The sequence below is a fragment of the Haliotis rubra genome, unplaced genomic scaffold (assembly GCF_003918875.1).
Source record: "Haliotis rubra isolate DU_JTF1 unplaced genomic scaffold, ASM391887v1 Scf485, whole genome shotgun sequence".
In the NCBI taxonomy this organism is placed as follows: domain Eukaryota; kingdom Metazoa; phylum Mollusca; class Gastropoda; order Lepetellida; family Haliotidae; genus Haliotis; species Haliotis rubra.
This window is the reverse complement of record NW_025767174.1, coordinates 747,903-767,179: the sequence shown is the minus strand read 5'-3', so window position 1 is coordinate 767,179 and position 19,277 is coordinate 747,903. Positions and strand designations below refer to the sequence as shown.

The 19,277-nt window shown below is 42.0% G+C and overlaps 1 protein-coding gene across 1 annotated transcript in view; it reads left to right on the top strand.

The window, feature by feature from the left end:
- Positions 1–347: 347 nt before the first annotated feature.
- The window catches only part of LOC124291193 (acidic repeat-containing protein-like), a 31,851-nt gene continuing 12,921 nt past the window's right edge, over positions 348–19,277 (top strand). Inside the window, exons 1-2 of the mRNA XM_046728127.1 lie at positions 348–388; positions 1,909–1,991. Of these exons, the coding sequence (XP_046584083.1) occupies positions 348–388; positions 1,909–1,991 (124 nt within the window). The remainder of the gene's footprint in view (positions 389–1,908; positions 1,992–19,277) is intronic.

The window sequence follows — 19,277 nt, the reverse complement described above, 5'->3', positions numbered from 1 at the left end:
GTTTTACGCAGTTTCTAGCAATATTCCAGCAATAACACGGGATACCAGAAATGGGCTTCACACATTGTGCCAATGCCCCCGTGACGAGCGAACACTTTTACCACTGGGCTACCCAGCTATCACTGGACGTGGTTTAGCTAAACCCAGAGCGGTTGTCTTAGACAAACTGATGTATACAAAGCAGGCCTATCTGAGGCATATTCTGCATGTTTGGTGATCGTAGAATGGTCTGGTGCTGTGATTGAATTCGAACCACGGACCTTCTGATCCAATGTCGACTCCTCGTCCAGATGACCAAAAAGCTTAACCCGTCAGCAAGCTGACAAGGCAAGGATGTCATCTGTGGGATGACTCCACACCCTGCTACATACTCTCCCGTCAACAGAAGGTAAGTTCCGGGCTGCATAGTAGGGTACTGAAACATAAATTTATTTTTAATTTGAACGAGCCGTTGTGGAGTTAACAGAGAGACAAATAAAATACAGTACAGTTCAAACAGTACATGACAGTGTATTACTGGACATAATGGTCAATGGACAAAAACATCTGTCTCAAGTGTCCGAAGATCAGGTTTCGCTCTTTCACGTGACCGTTCTTATTTTAACTTTACGTAATAGTGCGCAATAACACTATATCTGCGATGAAAACATCGAGGCTGTAGGTTGAAATTAAAACAGAAACCCTTTGCTCGAGCTACTTTAGCTTGCCTTCAGATCAAATGTTGCAGGAATCTAAATGAACACGAAAATAAGTTGGACAGCTGTTAAAAAAATATGTGTTTCTGAAATTATTAAACCCATGAAGGTCCGGGTTAGACCTGATCTCCAGCAACCCATATTTGTCAGATCGGGTGGTCAGGCTAGCTGACTTCGTTCACACATGTCATCGTATACCAGGTGCGTAGATCGATGCTCATGCTGTTGATCACTGGATTGACTCGATTATTTACTGACGGTGTCATATAACTGGAATATTGCTGAGTACGGCTTTAAACAACAAACAAACGTTAGTCTATATCACTAAGCCATCTTGTTATCTTCCGACTGTTTGAGCTCAAATAGGGCGAGACCATAGTACTTCCGGTGACAAACAGCGTTTCGTACCTTTTCGAATGGTCTCGTGGTTGTCAGTAGACAGTAAGGAACCGATAATCCTTGCAGGATTAACAAATTTCCGATCTCACCATCCCCAAATTAGCCAACTAGCTTCTACGACTGTCAACAGCTGTGACAGCCAAGTATGGTTGTGCACTTGGCCGTTTCGCAAATTGGAACCAGAACTGGTTTTGAATATACGCTTGTCACCGGAAATCTGGTACCGGAAGTCAGCTGGGCCCCGTCTCGCACATCGCAAGTTGGCGAGCGCAAAGGGAGCCGGGAACCAGCTAAGTACCGGAAGTAGCGCCTCGAGAGACATACAGGCCCTAGAGACTGCCACGTGCGGTTCTCACGTTGTCCATGCCGCACGTGCAAAACGTTAAAACGAGATGTCCAGCCATGAGTTGACTGAACTAAAATTTGATTGACAGGTCCCTGCTACGTGTTCATTGTTAAATGTAATTTCTCGCATATACTCAATGTAATGGAGGGGAGTTACTCATTCAGTAAGGAACTCGCAACCGCCTTCGCAATGTCTCGTTATACTCTCGTAATGCTATTTAAACGCCGACTCGTGTATTTATGTCCTGAAGCGAATAAAAACGATCATCGTCTTTCTTATAATAGCCAAAGAATGTCCTGTGATTATCGCAGACAGAGCATAAAATTGATGTGCTGAAAATATCACATTTTTTCGACCACCATATACTAGTTTTAGATGAAGTAAGATATGGCAATTTTGAACTGCAAAGTGATGGGATATTTATTTCCTGTTCAAGTGATTACATGTTGTGTTCACACCCTCCTACAGCTTCCAGCCCCAACAGAGTAAAAAAGCAGAAGATGCCGGGATGCAAGGGCCGCAGGCCCCTGCCGGGTCCGAGGTGGAACGTGGTAGGGGTTCCGAGGGACTAAGCACCCCCTTGAAACCAACGCATAATTGCAAATTCCCTCCTGAGAAAAGTCTCTGAAAACGATGTATTCAGACCAAATCCACGTTGACGAGTCAGGCGTGAGATTCTTGCGAGTTGTATGCGATTAAAATGCGACTACTAAATAACTAAGGTCTTTACGATCTTTAATGTTGCAGCAAGTCATATGCTAAAGGTTGTTTTTCTCCAAGTCGAACAGTTACAAAGTACCTTTAGAATAGTCTGTAAGTATAAAATACATATTGGTTTATACATGTTTATGTGAGGTTCACATAATAACACAAAACGACGATGGAAGAAACCTGTACCACCCTGAAATCTCCGTCATCTGTCAACAATTAAGTGAAAGCTGTTAACCGGTGTTATATTTCTACCTGTATAACTAACGATACAGAAAATGTATGCTTCACAAAACATTCGTTCATAGTAAAAGGACCCGTGAAGACCCGGGTTAGAATTCAGCAACCCATGCTTATCGTAAGAGGCAACTAACGGGATCGGGAGGTCAGGCTCGCTGACTTGGCTGACATGTGTCATCGTATCCCAATTGCGTAGATCGATGCTCATGATGTTGATCACTGGATTGTCTGGTCCAGACTCGATTATTTACAGACCGCCGCCATATAGCTGGAATATTGTTGAGTGCGGCGTAAAACTAGACTCCCTCCCTCACTAGTTTATAAATGCAAGAATAACTATATTGAGAGTTGTAATAGCAACGCTAACACAACGAAACTGCCAATGCTTTAAAGCTGTGGTTGAGTGCAGCATATATCCTCACTAACCATGATGAAACAAACTCTAATGATAAAAATCGATTTAAAAAATCGATATCGTCGATAAAAAATGATTTTACTGTTATCAGCGTCTTTGAAATAAATGAAATAATCTGCTGTGCTAACTTCCACCTGTGTAAGAATACGTAGAGTAATTATATAACCCTCCTTTAGTCGTTCTTATAAAATCTCATTCGGGGCTTGAGATCGATTGCAACACAAAACAGAATAGGTATAATACAGGAGGTGTTTTTCTTATCCTACATTTCGGACCAATTCCATGATTCGTATTCCATGACGTTTTTTACAAGCGTGAGATCATACACAATTATTTCTAGGCTTTCTTTTAGTTTGACGCTGTGGCGTTTTTCAGTTTCTTATTTAAAAAATCAATTGTAATGGATTTCGTTATCCGATATGTCATCATGCCCCACGCAGAACCCTGAAGTAATAGCTTGCTATCTATTTGTGACATGGCAAGTGATGCCATTTTTATGCAAGCACGCACAATGTCCAACCCTGGGTCGATCTACACAGCCGCAGGGTATGGAGCTACTGGTTCTTTTTCTTAGCGGAAACTGCTCGAAATTGATATTCACCTTTCGAAATCTCGGTGAATGAGGAGTGTCGCTGGCCGTCGATAGGAACGAAGGTTTTGGAAGGTTTTATTTCTTCTAAACTGTTGCGGACTTCCGTTGAAGAAATCGAATGCATGCGAGTCACCGATAAATCAGACAGAGACTGCAACTACAAATCGTTCTCGACATCTGGTCGAAGAAATGAAGTCGATTTACGAGATTGGTTGTATTACATAAAATATATTTATTGGTTTATTGACCTGTGGTTCGTGAGTATATTAAGGGAATAACTCGACAGGAAGGGAATAATTTGCCATAAAATTACACATTGCATTTCGATGATGAATGACCCTATCGCCGGAAGCACTAACATCGTCGCAGCATCGTCGTGTTACAACCACTCCGTTGCAGCAAAGAAAACGTAAAATCCTACGGTGGAATCATAACCCTGTTTCATGGTAAATGATCCCTTCTAGTGATTTAAAAGGCTCTCACGTTTTCCGGGGCCAAGACAAAAACATTTGCAACACTGCTCTAAGTATGGGTTAAAGAGTCAATGAAAAACATGCACGAGATGTGACGAGTTCTTTTCTGTAGATAAGGCAGGCTCTGGTTTAACTAACGGTTTCATTCGCAGAGCGTGCAATACTACATAAAGGAAAAAGGAAGTGATACATTGCATTGTGGGAAACGGAAGAGTAAGAAATTGCATTATGGGAAACTTAAGGGTGATCCATGGCATTATGGGAGACGGAAAATGATACATTGCATTAATGGAAACAGGAGGGTCGTAGCTTTATAGTTATAAAAGGTAAATGCTCTTCTATAACTGTACCTTATATTAATATGATCCAACAAGTGTTCTGGAGATCGATTGGGTTTTAAAATATTCGATGGACAATTAAATGATCTGACAAAATATACACAAAGACCTTAATTAAGCACCGCTGTATTTTTGCAATGATAGGTTTTCAACACATTGCAAGTTTTCTGACACGTATGATCATTTGACTCATAAAAAACGACAAAATGATTGGAATCCATGTTGATTTTATGATGATAATTATTGCTCATTTAAAAAAATTATTTTCATACAAACCCATATCTGTACAAGTATGGCCCTGGAATGTTTAATGTTGAAATTATTGAATTTATTTATGTGAACATTCAAAATTTACACGATCTATACCGAGTGTAACCACCATGTGACTCTATGACAGCCAGCACTCTCCTCCTCATACCCCCTGTCAGCCGCTTGATCCTCTGAAGGGGCAGTCTACGCAATTCCTCGTGTAAAGCAGCTTCCATTTGGGTCAGGTTCTGTACAAGAGGATCCCTTTGTTGCACACGACGACCAATCATGGCCTAGATATGCTCCAAAGGGTTAAGGGAGGGGCTCATTCAATCGTGAGATATGTCAAGGTGTGCTTAAAGGTCACATGCAGCGTAAAACACAACTTTGCAGATTCGGATACCTTTCGGTATGGACTTACCGAAACAAATCATCAAAAATGCTAATTCAGCTTATAAAGTTGAAAAATAACACGATGAAAAAAATCGCGCGAAATTGGAGTTCAAACGATTCACTAATATTCCCCCAGCGCTTGGGGGAAAAGTGGTTTCAACAGCTGGGCTGCGCTCATAGCACATGCGCAGTGAAATAGGTTCGCGCAGCTTGGAAGCGGGTTGTCCGGTGAATACTCGGTGAAGGCTTTGGTGTGAGCTATTTTTCTAATGTTTTGTTGATATTTCACAGGCGCGAGCTTTTGATATGTTATGACAGTAGATTACCGATTTAACTGTTTATATAATTTCATTTGTCTATTTCACCACACGTTCTTCTTACCGAGTCACTTTCTCAGTTCGATACTTAAAAGCAATGTCATTATTTAGCGTTGACAGAATTTCTAACTGTGATATAGATATGTCGTTGTCACGGACAAAACTCAATGTCTGTTTTATTGACACCTATGTGTCTGCCTGCCTGTTGCTAATGACAATATTCAATACACAACTTCGATCACTGACCACATGCAATTTGAACTTAACACCTATCAGGCTATACACCATAAACAAAACGCATTGATTTATGGCCCGAGTTTGGTCTCTCTCACATTATGTAATTACACAGACAGGAAGGTGTGATACTTGTACACATGGCATGTCATGATGTCTGTTGATTGCAAAATGTTATACACAAAAAAATGAGCATGTATTTACAAAACCCAACATCTCTATATATATACACACACAATGAGCCGCGAGGGCATCTGCAAATGAACCAGCCGTTACACTTGAGTGCACACCCACCCGCTCTGACTGTGTTCGGTATCCCGGCTGCTTCGTTTCTTGGGAAGTAAACCCAAGTACAAAATATTGCACTTTTGATTTGCGATTGTACGCTTATAATTTTGTTTATATGTTTTTCATAATCATCAATGTATATTATATGTCATGAATAAGTGATAATTGTGTTTTAATTATGTTTGATTTTTTGGTTGCATGTGACCTTTAACTAAGTTCTTTGTGTATATTACAGGACTCTGAACCAATCTGTTTGTTGATTGGTTGGTTGGTTAGTTGTTAGCTTTGTTGACTACTCTATAACAACACTATTGCAGCTATCCATTATTCTGGGACCACACAACCTAGTGCCTGACAACATGGGAGTCGATCTACCCAGTTGGGATACGATGACATGTGTCAACCAAGTCAGCGAACCAGAACCCCCCATCCCATTAGTCGCTTCTTACGACAAGCATGGGTTGCTGAAGACCAATTCTAACCCGGATCTTCACGGGTAGTTTCAGTCATGTATTTATGGTACCAAATTTGTGATAATTATGTGAACTGTTTTTTCCTAGATTAAGGAATTAGTTCCCATTGTTCATGTGGGACAGGGCGGTGGGGTAGCTTAGTGGTTAAACCGATCGCTCGTCACGCCGAAAACTCGAGTTAGATCCTTAAACAGAACAGTCAGAAATCGCTTAAAATCGGCACGTAGAGCCAGACGACCTCTCAGACGTCCGTTGTTATCCCCAGTGCACAAAGCAGAACGACTAACTTGGAGCCATCTCGACGTCACTGGAATTTGACAACGTGAACAAATACTTACATGAACATAGCTTTTGCTGATTGTAAATAATTGTAAATAATAATCTCATGGCTGATTGGGTGATTATTGCCCCACGCAAGGATATGAAGGCACACAATCGGGTCAGACATTGTGTCGACACGATCTTCATTTGACGGTGGTTGGGTGGTCTAGTGGTTTACGCGTTCGCTCGCCACATATGAAGACCTGGGTTCGATTCCACATACGCCACGTGCGAAACCTATTTCTGGTGTCGGCCGAAGTGAGATTGCTTAAGTATTGCCGAAACGGCGTAAATCCACTCAGTGGTTAACATTCACCGCAAGAATAGGACAGTTCCACCAAACAGGCATGCCACGGGTGGCAGGTGCTCGGCTTGTCTATGTGATCACTTGGGGACTCTCGACTAGGGCACGACCCACAAAGCGATTCTATCCCTCAGACGATACCTACTCCTGTAGTCCAACAATAGCGGCCCACAATAATCCAGCGCTACAAGTGAGTGAGTGAGTTTAGTTTTACGCCTCTTATTCCAATATTCCAGCAATATCACGGCGGGGACACCAGAAATGGGCTTGACACATGCGTGGAATCGAACTCGGGTCTTCGGCATGACTAGCGAACGGTTTAGCTATTAGGCATAACCATTTCCCAGCGCTTTTGTGGAACGGTGCCCAAGGGGTCATACAAACAAGACGAACGCCTACTACCCGTGGCATGCCGGTTTGGTGGAACTTCGTGTTTTATAGAAATCTTTGTTTTTCTTCGTCATTCGAACAGGTGACCTCTGAACTCACACAGCGACTGCCAGACTTCTACTGACCCTTTGAAGGTCATGGCCCCCAGTTCGCGTGTTTTAATAAGAAACATCAACATTTAAGAATAATTAACACAACTTAGAACTTATAACAGTGCGTAAGACATATATGCACGTGTTGTAGCTTCGTGTTTACTCACTTGGAAACCTTTGAACGCTGATTACTCGGAGGAATACAACAATTAGACCGATAAAATATTCATCCTGTTAATTTGCTTCCACCGGCTATCTCTGTATTTGTTGTGACTTTTTAAGGTTGAAAATCCTTTCGTGTATTTTTTAAAACGACTGAAGGTGATAAGTGACCTTTAGATCTAAAACAAACATTAGATTTTAGGAAAATATCTTTAAAATGCGCACAATTTTTGAGATTGCAGTTTTAGCTGTTATCAAGAAATTGACATCATTCTTACAACATTCCTGCACGTTAATTTGGGTTGAAGTTTCAATATTCCATCAAGGACGGGGTCCCCCAGGGCAGATCACGCCGCAAACTTTGCCGCACGAACCTGTCGTGAGATGGAGCCATTTCACAGCAGGTACTCATCCGCCAAAACATAGGGCGCGCCCGTGGCATTACGCGGAGTGAATATAGTGCTAAGTGTATTAGAACACGGTGACGTCAGTGAAAGTGCCTGTACGCAAGCGCATTATCTCGATTACATAATGATAAAGTGTGGTTTTGAGAGGGTCCCCCACTGATTAATGGTTTTATTATACGTTATGCGAGGCTCGCTGTATACGTTTCTGCGATAAATGTGTATGGCATCGTAGGGAGCCTCCCAGCATGAATCGTCAATTTATAGCAGCGAAGATTATACCACCACACGAGATTCTGTTTGAAAAGGCTTAATGCTTTGAGTGAGTATTGTCTTTTTCTCAAATACGGTATTAAATAAAGTGCAAACATGAGTTTGAAAATCCTTCTTCTGTTGTAATGCAGCGGTTGAATTCGATGAAGCGCATGCGAAGTGGCCATTATCAAGATGACACTCCATGCCTACCGTGTTCATTGAGAGGTACGGCAGCGACAGGGGAGGGTTCTGCTCCATCGCACGGTCGGTTCGCAGCGGCGACTATGGCCATGGCAGAGCCATCTGCCGCCGGATAGTGCTGTCCAGATAGATAGATAGATAGTGCTGTCCAGATAGATAGATAGATAGACAGATAGATAGATAGTGCTGTCCAGATAGATAGATAGATAGTGCTGTCCAGATAGATAGATAGATAGTGCTGTCCAGATAGATAGATAGATAGATAGATAGTCCAGATAGATAGTCCAGATGATAGATAGATAGATAGATAGTGCTGTCCAGATAGATAGATAGTGCTGTCCAGATAGATAGATAGATAGTGTCTGTCCAGATAGATAGATAGATAGATAGTGCCAGATGATAGATAGATAGATAGATAGATAGATAGATAGTGCTGTCCAGATAGATAGATAGAATGCTGTCCAGATAGATAGATAGATAGATAGTGCTGTCCAGATAGATAGATAGATAGTGCTGTCCAGATAGATAGATAGATAGTGCTGTCCAGATAGATAGATAGATAGTGCTGTCCAGATAGATAGATAGTGCTGTCAGATAGATAGATAGATAGTGCTGTCCAGATAGATAGATAGATAGAGTGCTGTCCAGATAGATAGATAGATAGATAGATAGTGCTGTCCAGATAGATAGATAGATAGATAGTGCTGTCCAGATAGATAGATAGATGCTGTCCAGATAGATAGATAGATAGATAGTGCTGTCCAGATAGATAGATAGATAGATAGATAGATAGATAGTGCTGTCCAGATAGATAGATAGATAGTGCTGTCCAGATAGATAGATAGATAGTGCTGTCCAGATAGATAGATAGATAGATAGATAGTGCTGTCCAGATAGATAGATAGATAGATAGATAGTGCTGTCCAGATAGATAGATAGATAGATAGATGGTGGAATGTGGGGGTGTGATACTCCACTACTGTTAGACTAACACCTAGTCTCTGCGAGGAACATATATTACCGAAAAATGGTTCATTAATGACAATCATATATGTAATGGAAGAGACTTTCTTCTTTTTCAGAAACTGTGGACATCTAGACATTGCCTCATATTCAAGACTTGCATGGGCTTTCTTGGATTTATACTCTTCAAATAAAAAGAGAAACGCATATGTGATTTAGAGACTATTGGACTCATGTAGCTGCGGTAAAACAATCCAAATATACTATTTCTATCCAAAACGTCATCTGTGTGTGATTGTAAACAGCTTCAGCGCCAAAACGCGGCAACTTTTCCCCCTTGTTTCAGAAGCTTTTGAAGAAACATTCGCCGAAACGTCACCATGTCCACATGCAAAGCAAAATGCACGTGCAAGTAACCGAAAAGGTAAACGTTGTGTTTAATTTTGTCATTCGTTTTTGCCTAGAAAAGAGGTAATCATCATGCCTCGGTTGAGTTCCGCCGATCGAAACATCGCCATAGGCCGCCTTGAAGCTCGGGAGTCACAATCTGCAGTTGCCCGACATTTCAACGTTCACCATAGCACCATATCGCGCCTTTGGGATCGTTTCCTGCAGACCAATTCCGTCCAAGATCACCCGAGAAGCGGCCGTCTAAGCTACATCCGGGTTGCTCACTCATGTCATAGTCTTGTCACAGCCGTGGAGACTGCACAACACATCCCTGGTTTGAGAATAATTTCCTACCAAACTGTCAGGAATCGAAGTGGGGATTCGACCAAGAAGGCCAGTTGTCGATCCTGTTTTGGGAGACTTCCATGGGCACAATCGCTTGCGGTGGTGTGGTAGAGTCCGGGGCTGGAACCTCAGAAACTGGAGGCGAGTCTGGTTCGGTGATAAATCACGATTTCTTCTTCACCTGCGAGATGGAAGACAGCGTGTTTACCGTCGGAGAAATGAACGTTGTGCCCGTGATTGCATTCGACAGGTCGAGAGATTCGGTAGAGGAAGTGTCATGGTGTTGGGAAGAGATATTCAGCACACGAAGATATCATTTAGTGTTGGTTCAGGGGAATTTGACAGCAAATCGGTACATCAACGAAGTCCTTGCACGTCACATGCCCCCGATTATGGACCGACAGAGACGCTACTTCACATACAGAAAACGCGTGACGGTCCGCTACCTTGCCAATTCTAACGTCAATGTCTTGCCATGGCCTTTCTGATCACTAGATCCAAACCCGATAGAACACCTATGGGATCGCCGTGTACGTCAACGTCAAAACACGCCGCAGACATTTCCTCAACTGACCATCGCATTGCAGGAAGAGTGGGGAAGAATTCCTCAAGTGTGACCTCGTCGACTTATCCAGTCTGTGCCGAGACGGTGCCGAGCAGTAATTGCTGCCAATGGTGGCCATGCAAAGTACAGATTTTGACGCCATCTTGCGGACTCAAGTAAACAGACACACAACAATAAAGGCTGCTGTTGTGTTGGCGAACTCTATAGACGTGTGAATTTTCACCCGTTTACCATTGAAATTACATGAAATAATTGCTCTTTAACTAACGCAATACATTCTTCTAAAATAGCTTTTGCGTTTCTTTTTTTGAAGAGTGTATTCGTTTCAGGGTCTGTATGACAGACTACTCTACTGTATCCGTTTACGTATTTCTAGTTGATATACTCTGTCATTTCTGTACCTTAATTAAAATTAACATTCTTTAAAATTCGTACAAAATGTATCTAGGGTCAAACATGACGTCGTAAACCATTTGTTTCAAAGGACTGAGAAATACGTGCGTTAACAGAGTCACGCTTAGACAGTGAAGTTGTAAAAATGTTGTACACGGCGGCAAAACATGGATAGGAACCATACTCAACAGAAGGCGACAACAGCAGACAACTTGATTCCGTTCTGTGGCAATAGAAGACGACTACAGCAGACGCGTTGGTTCTGTCTTGTGACAAGAAAACGCGACAACAGCAGCCAGCTTGGTTCTGTACTATGACAAAAGAAGGCGACAACAGCAGACAGCTTGGTTCTGTCAAGTGGCAAGAGAAAGCGACAACAGCAGCCAGCATGGTTCTGTCAAGTGGCAAGAGAAAGCGACAACAGCAGCCAGCTTGGTTCTGTTGTGTATTAACAGAAGACGATTGCAGAAGACAGCTTGGATTCTGTACTATTGAAACGAAAGACGACAACAGCAGCCAGCTTGGTTCTGTCCAGTGGCAACAGCAGGCGACTCCTGCAGACCGCTTTTTGTTCTTTTCCCCATTTTTCATCAGCCACTTATTATCATAGGCACGTTTAGACCGCAGTTGAGGATATCTATGTACTTAATCTAATCTAAGCCGGCGATATCTATCCGTTGTTTTCATGGAATAAGTATCTGAGATTACTGAGAAGATGTATCTGGATAAAAGATGTATCGTCTTTGCAGGATTGCATACAAATGGCACTTGTATCACGTTCATGCCAAACACAAATACTGCTAATTGGAACAGTTTTCCAGAAAATACTATATGGCCTTCGTCTACCGTGTTGATCAGAGCTTGCAATGGGGTTTACTCTCAACAGGGTAGACAAGATAAGTTGTCAGACAATCAGCACTTGAGGTAACGACAGTCAAATTGCCTAAGATGGCCGATTAACAATTGTTAGTCACGGAAAGGTTGAGAAAAGGTGAACACGTACTTCCTCTCGCCAGCTGATAGTGGTCGTCAATGGCACAGATACAGGCCAGCGTGGCGGCATTAATTATACACAGGATGGGCGAAATGGCTTCTTACTTGTCGCGGAGGATTGTCAAGGAACACTGCCACAAGTGGATTTAACGCGTCCGAAGGGACTAAATCCTGAATGCAACCGTATCGTATACAGGATACGTACTTAACGACGTAATGATTACCCGTGGTAACGTATTAATGTGTCATTACGGTCGATTAGGACGGGAGTATTATTAAATTATTAAATATTTTGTACATATGCATATTTATTTGATGTGAGTATATTGTATTCATGGTGACAAAACTGTCGTTAGTCGAATACACATATGATTTAGTAATATAAAGGCGAATGACCATATATTCAGTATTGTCGCTCATCTGTACCGTACTATCTCTATTATGGGATGGGGACGGTGGGGTGGGGTTATCGTCGAAGGCGAAGGATATTTGGAATAATAAAAGTGGTGTAAATATATAATATCTGGGCTATTTTATATAATTGATGTATCTTGTAAAACACCTGTTTATACGTTAGTCTTGGGTTCGCTTATCAGTGGTGTATAGTAGGGCTGGGACGGGTTCAAAGTTTCAACACGAGTACCCCACCCCCTATTACTCTACCCTACCCTGATACCCGTTATGTTAATTCCCGACATCAAATTTGTAAGAAATAGCAATTATTATCTTCATCCCGGAGGCTGAAACGTCGAGGTTTTTTTTCAATATCTTAACCATGTATTATATTCAAAACAGGTGACTGTTATTATGTCTAAATCTTCAAACACAATACAACCTTTTAATCATGAAAGAATAACATATTGCATTGTTTAATCTATTAGTCACGGGTACCCGGGTCCAACGCATTACCCATCCTTCCCGGGTATATTGCTAAAACCAGCGTAAAACTAACCTCACTCACTCAGTATTACCCAAGTAGGGCTATACTAGTTCCACTTCTTCCGTCCGGGATCCCCACAAATGTAATTAATCAACTGAAGCCACACTTTTTTTAAAACTTGGCTTACGAATCCGGCGAATCAAAAATATAAATGTTGAAAAAGTTCAGAGCAGACCACCGACAGGGAATAAGAAGAATGCTAAAAAAAACTCATTTAATTTTGCGATCAAATTAATGAATGAATTCGAATGATCTGATTAAGACCTGTTGAAAAATAAACTTCAAAGCTTGACGAAAACTGACGAATCGAGCAATGGCTATAACAAAAGGGAGGTAACTCTAAACTTGATTCCTTCCATCGTCTACCTTGCTCACCATTTCTGCTAAAAGATATAAAAACTAAAGTTTCGAATTTTTAAATTTTAAAAACAACAAAATAAGAATAACTCTGGACTGACCTATACATCATGCATATTTTGTCAGTATTATTCACGCATCTGTTACCGCCTCTTCACCACGGAGCTGGGGCGCTGGTGGGGGCGGTGGGGTAGCCTAGTGGTTAAGCGTTTGCTCGTCACGCCGAAGGCCCGGGTTCGATCCCCACATGGGTACAATGTCTGAAGCCCATTACTGGTATTCCTAGAATATTGCTAAAAGCGACGTAAAACATACTCACTCACTCACTGGGGCGCTGGGGTAGCCTAATGGTTAAAGCGTCCGCTCGTCACGCTTAAGACCCAGTTCGATTCCCGACGTGGGTACAATGTGGGAAACGTATTTCCTGTGTGCCCGACGTGATGTTACTGGAATATTGCTAAAAGCGGCGTAAACCATACTCACTCACTCACTGGGGCGCTGGGGTAGCCTAATGGTTAAAGCGTCCGCTCGTCACGCTTAAGACCCAGTTCGATTCCCGACGTGGGTACAATGTGGGAAACGTATTTCCTGTGTGCCCGACGTGATGTTACTGGAATATTGCTAAAAGCGGCGTAAACCATACTCACTCACTCACTGGGGCGCTGGGGTAGCCTAATGGTTAAAGCGTCCGCTCGTCACGCTTAAGACCCAGTTCGATTCCCGACGTGGGTACAATGTGGGAAACGTATTTCCTGTGTGCCCGACGTGATGTTACTGGAATATTGCTAAAAGCGGCGTAAACCATACTCACTCACTCACTGGGGCGCTGGGGTAGCCTAATGGTTAAAGCGTCCGCTCGTCACGCTTAAGACCCAGTTCGATTCCCGACGTGGGTACAATGTGGGAAACGTATTTCCTGTGTGCCCGACGTGATGTTACTGGAATATTGCTAAAAGCGGCGTAAACCATACTCACTCACTCACTGGGGCGCTGGGGTAGCCTAATGGTTAAAGCGTCCGCTCGTCACGCTTAAGACCCAGTTCGATTCCCGACGTGGGTACAATGTGGGAAACGTATTTCCTGTGTGCCCGACGTGATGTTACTGGAATATTGCTAAAAAGCGGCGTAAAGCATACTCATTCACTCACTGGGGCGCTGGGGTAGCCTAATGGTTAAAGCGTCCGCTCGTCACGCTTAAGACCCAGTTCGATTCCCGACGTGGGTACAATGTGGGAAACGTATTTCCTGTGTGCCCGACGTGATGTTACTGGAATATTGCTAAAAGCGGCGTAAACCATACTCACTCACTCACTGGGGCGCTGGGGTAGCCTAATGGTTAAAGCGTCCGCTCGTCACGCTTAAGACCCAGTTCGATTCCCGACGTGATGTTACTGGAATATTGCTAAAAGCGGCATAAACCATGCTCATTCATCACTCACCACCACGCACCTACGTATGCACGAACCTGACCTGACACCGTAATTTCCTATTTCACATGTTCCATCTCCTATAGATAGATTATTGAATCAGCTGAAGCGTTCCTGATTACGTCTATTCGAACTGATCTGCACCGTGAAATAAACCATGGGTGTCTGTTCCAGATGATCCTGAATTTCAGCGCGGTATCAATACGTGCAAATTCCTTTGCGCACCGTGTTCGCATGAATATGAATAACGATAAATCACCCTACGTCTGCAATTGCACCCGGTAGTTGACACTACAACAATTTCCCTACTGAAAGATGTCTACTCGAACCAAAAAATCAATTATTATTCCGAGAACGCGTCACTTACCTTTACAGTTATGATAATAAAGGCTTCACTTGACAAAACAAGCTTTAATTAGCTGAGATTATTTCCGGAGAGTTACAATCACAGACACCAGAGCATGTTCTGTTCCCCATAACCATCCATCTTGTATCAGTATTTTATGCCGAGGCACAATTCATTACCCCGTCATGTTTAATTCAGACATATAACAAACTGACATTCCCTTCCTTCAGGTGAGATAAAATTGCAGGAAACATTACCTTCCAGCCTACAAGCTTTACCTCGCTGTCGTGGGCATGTTGGTTGGTTTGGTTGCTGTTTTTGACACACATAGCAATACTCCAGCACACGAACGCATTTCTCTTCGCGGAAAGAACATGTGCACGTGATTTGCCTGCATGTTTGTAGAATATAAGCAGTCGATGAAGTCCTCGTGTTGAATGCACATGTTAGCTGTAAAATAGCACAGACGATGTTTATTATAGTCGCGATCACATCGTTGTAAGTTATTAAGGAATTTGCAATTAAGTCGTATTCGGACTGATATCGTTTGACAGATACTATTACTTTCATGTAGTGTCTTGCCTTCAGTTTGTGTGTGTATATGGAATGACAGTTAAGGGTTATTAAAAGGTGAGTTACAAATTTAATATTTGTCGGAATTCCACTGCAAAACACGACCATAGTTTTAAGCACTACAAAATGAGTCAATTTTTTGTTTGCTTCCATGAATAAACGACAGTTTTTCTTTTGCGTTTAAATTTGCCGTTTAATTATTCTTTGAGGGTCCATTTATCCAGATAGTAAGTTAAATTGAGATTTGGATAGGTTCCTTTGATGTGGTTAATGGTAATATCTTGATGCTATGAAAAATATGGGGTGTTGCGATACTTTTGTCCATGTGTATATTCGTTTAAGGGACGAGCTATTGCTCTTGCTATGTGAAATGTTATCTCACTCACTCCAAACTTGACCAGTAAATATTTTAGCAAAGGGTATTTCTCGTATTCGGCGACTAACGGGAAAGCATGGTCAAGATCGCTGACTTGCATACTTGATAAATGTCATCGTACCCCAGTTGCGTAGATCGACGCTCATGATATAAATCACTGGATTGTAAGGTCTGGAATCGAATATTAACAGACTGCCGTCAAATAAAGAGGAACTCACACTTTATATGGATAGACAAGAAGTTGTCTATCCATATAAAGTGTTCCTCTTCATCATACCAGCTTCTAAATGCCACTTAAGGATGAAAAATGCCGTCAAATAGCTGGAATATTGCATACCGAAGTTCACGCAAGGTTTTCTGACGTCACGGCATGCTAAGGGTTCGTGATAGACGCAGTGAAAGAAGTGATCTGAGGACACAGCTTTATCCAGCCCTTACGTCATTTCCGGTCGTTGAGTAACCAAACTAGTAAATTTGTCCAAACGGTTTTTCCTGATCCATTATAGTGGCATCCTTCAGTCGTAAACAGCTCGACAAAGACAAACATTGACAGTCAGTGACGGTCGTCATTAGTTTAATAAGGCCGCGTTGTTAGTGTCAGCTCCAGTTGTCTTGACAGTATGGTGAACTATATCGTTGTAATGAGCAAACGTCTTCGGCCAACACCACTAGTGTGGAGACTAAAAGTTAAAGGGTAGTCGCTGACCACTCGCCTGCTGCTGGAGGGTTGCAATGCCCCTTCAACGTTGATTGTCAAATAAACTGCCTTCAACGTTGACTGACAAACATACAGCCTTCAACGTTGACGAACAAACATACTGCCTTCAACGTTGTTTGCCAAACATGATGTTTTCAACCTTGATTGTCAAACATAACATTTTCAACGTTGTTTGCCAAAGTAATGTTTTCAACCTTGATTGCCAAACAACATTTTCAACGTTGTTTGCCAAATACTGCCTTTAAAGTTGATTGCCAAACATACTGCCTTTAAAGTTGATTGCCAAACATGCATCCTTCAACGTTGAATGACAAACATAATATTTCAACGTTGATTGTCAAACATAATATTTCAACGTTATTTGCCAAACATATGCCTTAAACGTTGATTGCCAAACATACTGTCTTCAACGTTGATTGCCAAACATACTGGCTTCAATGTTGGATGACAAATACACTGAAGTCTCAATTTGAAAGTCAAGGCAATTTCGTATAAAGATAGAGATGGAAATATTCAAGGTATGTCATATCGATCTAAAAACAAGAGAGAACAGTAAAGTAAAGCATGGCAGCGGCTGCTGAAAGCAAGATCAACGATCAACGACGTCGGGGAGTGAGTTTAGTTTCACGCCGCTTTTAGCAATATTCCAGCAATATCACACAGGGGGACACAAGAAGTGGGCTTCAAACATTGTACCCATGTGGGGAATCGAACCCAGGTCTTCGGCGTGACGAGCGAACGCTTTACCCACTAGGCTACACCACCGCCCACGCCGTCGGGGAAATTTGACGAAACTTATCCAAGTGGCAGTATTCTTTTATAATGAGTATTGATATATTGTTGTCGGATTCATTTTCCACATTCCACATATAATTTGTCAAGAATTGATATTTTTATTAATATAATTGAAATATAATGCAAAGAAACGACCCGATACTCTTGGTACCACAATCCGATACATGTACAATTGAATGTCACTTGCAGGAAGTACTATTAACGAGTTCATATCATTCCAGAATAGTATTCAGAAGCGGCTCCTGTGGTTATTGCGGTGACAGAATATACACCTACATCTTCAATTAGTTTAAGCAAGACGCCATGTGATACAGAGACTAAAATCACCTTTCATTACTGATATAAACTGACGTACAAAACAAACTTTACACCCGTCATTTCGAAAATATTTTGAAAACCCATAAAGTATTCTTGAAATCTGTGGTCAGTATGATATACCAAACACACAACATGTGAATCATTAGCCCAAAACACAACCGGAGAGGGTTCATAGTTGTGAACTGTGTTAAACCTGGTAAACCTGAATTCAGGAATCGTTAGCTTCCGGTTAAATCGGGATCTAGACGCAATCCTAATGACTGCCCTCTACAACATGACTCTGATTTTCCAACTATGATGGATGCAAAAATGGCAAATTTGCTTACTTACAAAACAACGAAGACCGCTTCGATTAAAAGCCGACGGAATGAATTGAGTATAACACCGCTGTGAACATTTTTCCAGGTCGCACTTGCACAGAGGAATCTTAGCTACGATCATTCTAAGGGCCTTACAATCAACTTTACAATCACCATACAATGGCCCTAATCCACTTGCACAAAACCGATCTTAGCGCGATTGTAAGACCGTATGGATTTAAGATCGAACTCTTCAACGGTGGAGGTACGAATTTCTCAAACTCGACTCCTGTCTACAATTGTCTGCTAATGCGCATAGCATTCAGCGCAAATAAAAAGTGGAACTGGTTACTGCACACAACACATACCTCCCTCAATCGCACCTTGCAGAATTGTCCAGGTCGCAAATGTGATGGCAACTCTGGAGAAACCGACCACCATACGTATGGTGGTGTATAGTGTTGCTATGCCAACACACAGAATGGGAGGGGACCCACTTCAGACACATACAACTATGAGACACAGATACGTACGTGCGGCGTCTTCAGCTTGGTCTGACACAGTGTCATTGTTGATTACATATCGGAACTGCAAGATATCTCCCCCCATATTATTGTAAACATTCCACTGTGGATAAATATATTTCACTTATGTCTATCACATACAAACCAATGCTTGTTAAACTTGCTCTTTTTGTAAAATGGGGCTTGCGTACGCTCCGTTAATGTAACATGTATGTGTTTCATTGTTTTGCACATATATTTGTTTTACTCTATGTCATGTATATGACTCATGAGAATAAACTTTGAAACTTGAAACTTGAAGAAAACGGATGCACGTCCAGTGGTTTTCAGGATTATATTATTTCGTGGTGTACGCTAAAAGGTTTGGGTATTCCTCCTCACCGACGACACCCGTCCCAAACACATGCAAAGTCAAGTCAATTGCTTGCCAACACGAAAAGTGTGTTACAGTTCAGAATAGGGAATTGCATCAACCATCATTTGGGTCACTGATGCGTCAAATATTGTAATGTCCAACACATGTCTACAATATAACGTTTTGAATGTTTATTTTGACCTCGATTGTTCCGTATGGCCTCAGTGGTCCTGATCAAACATCTCTTGGGCAAGAATCGCAGGACGCTCTTAAAATCTTCGTAGAAACAGTATGTTCGATTGTTCTCAAAC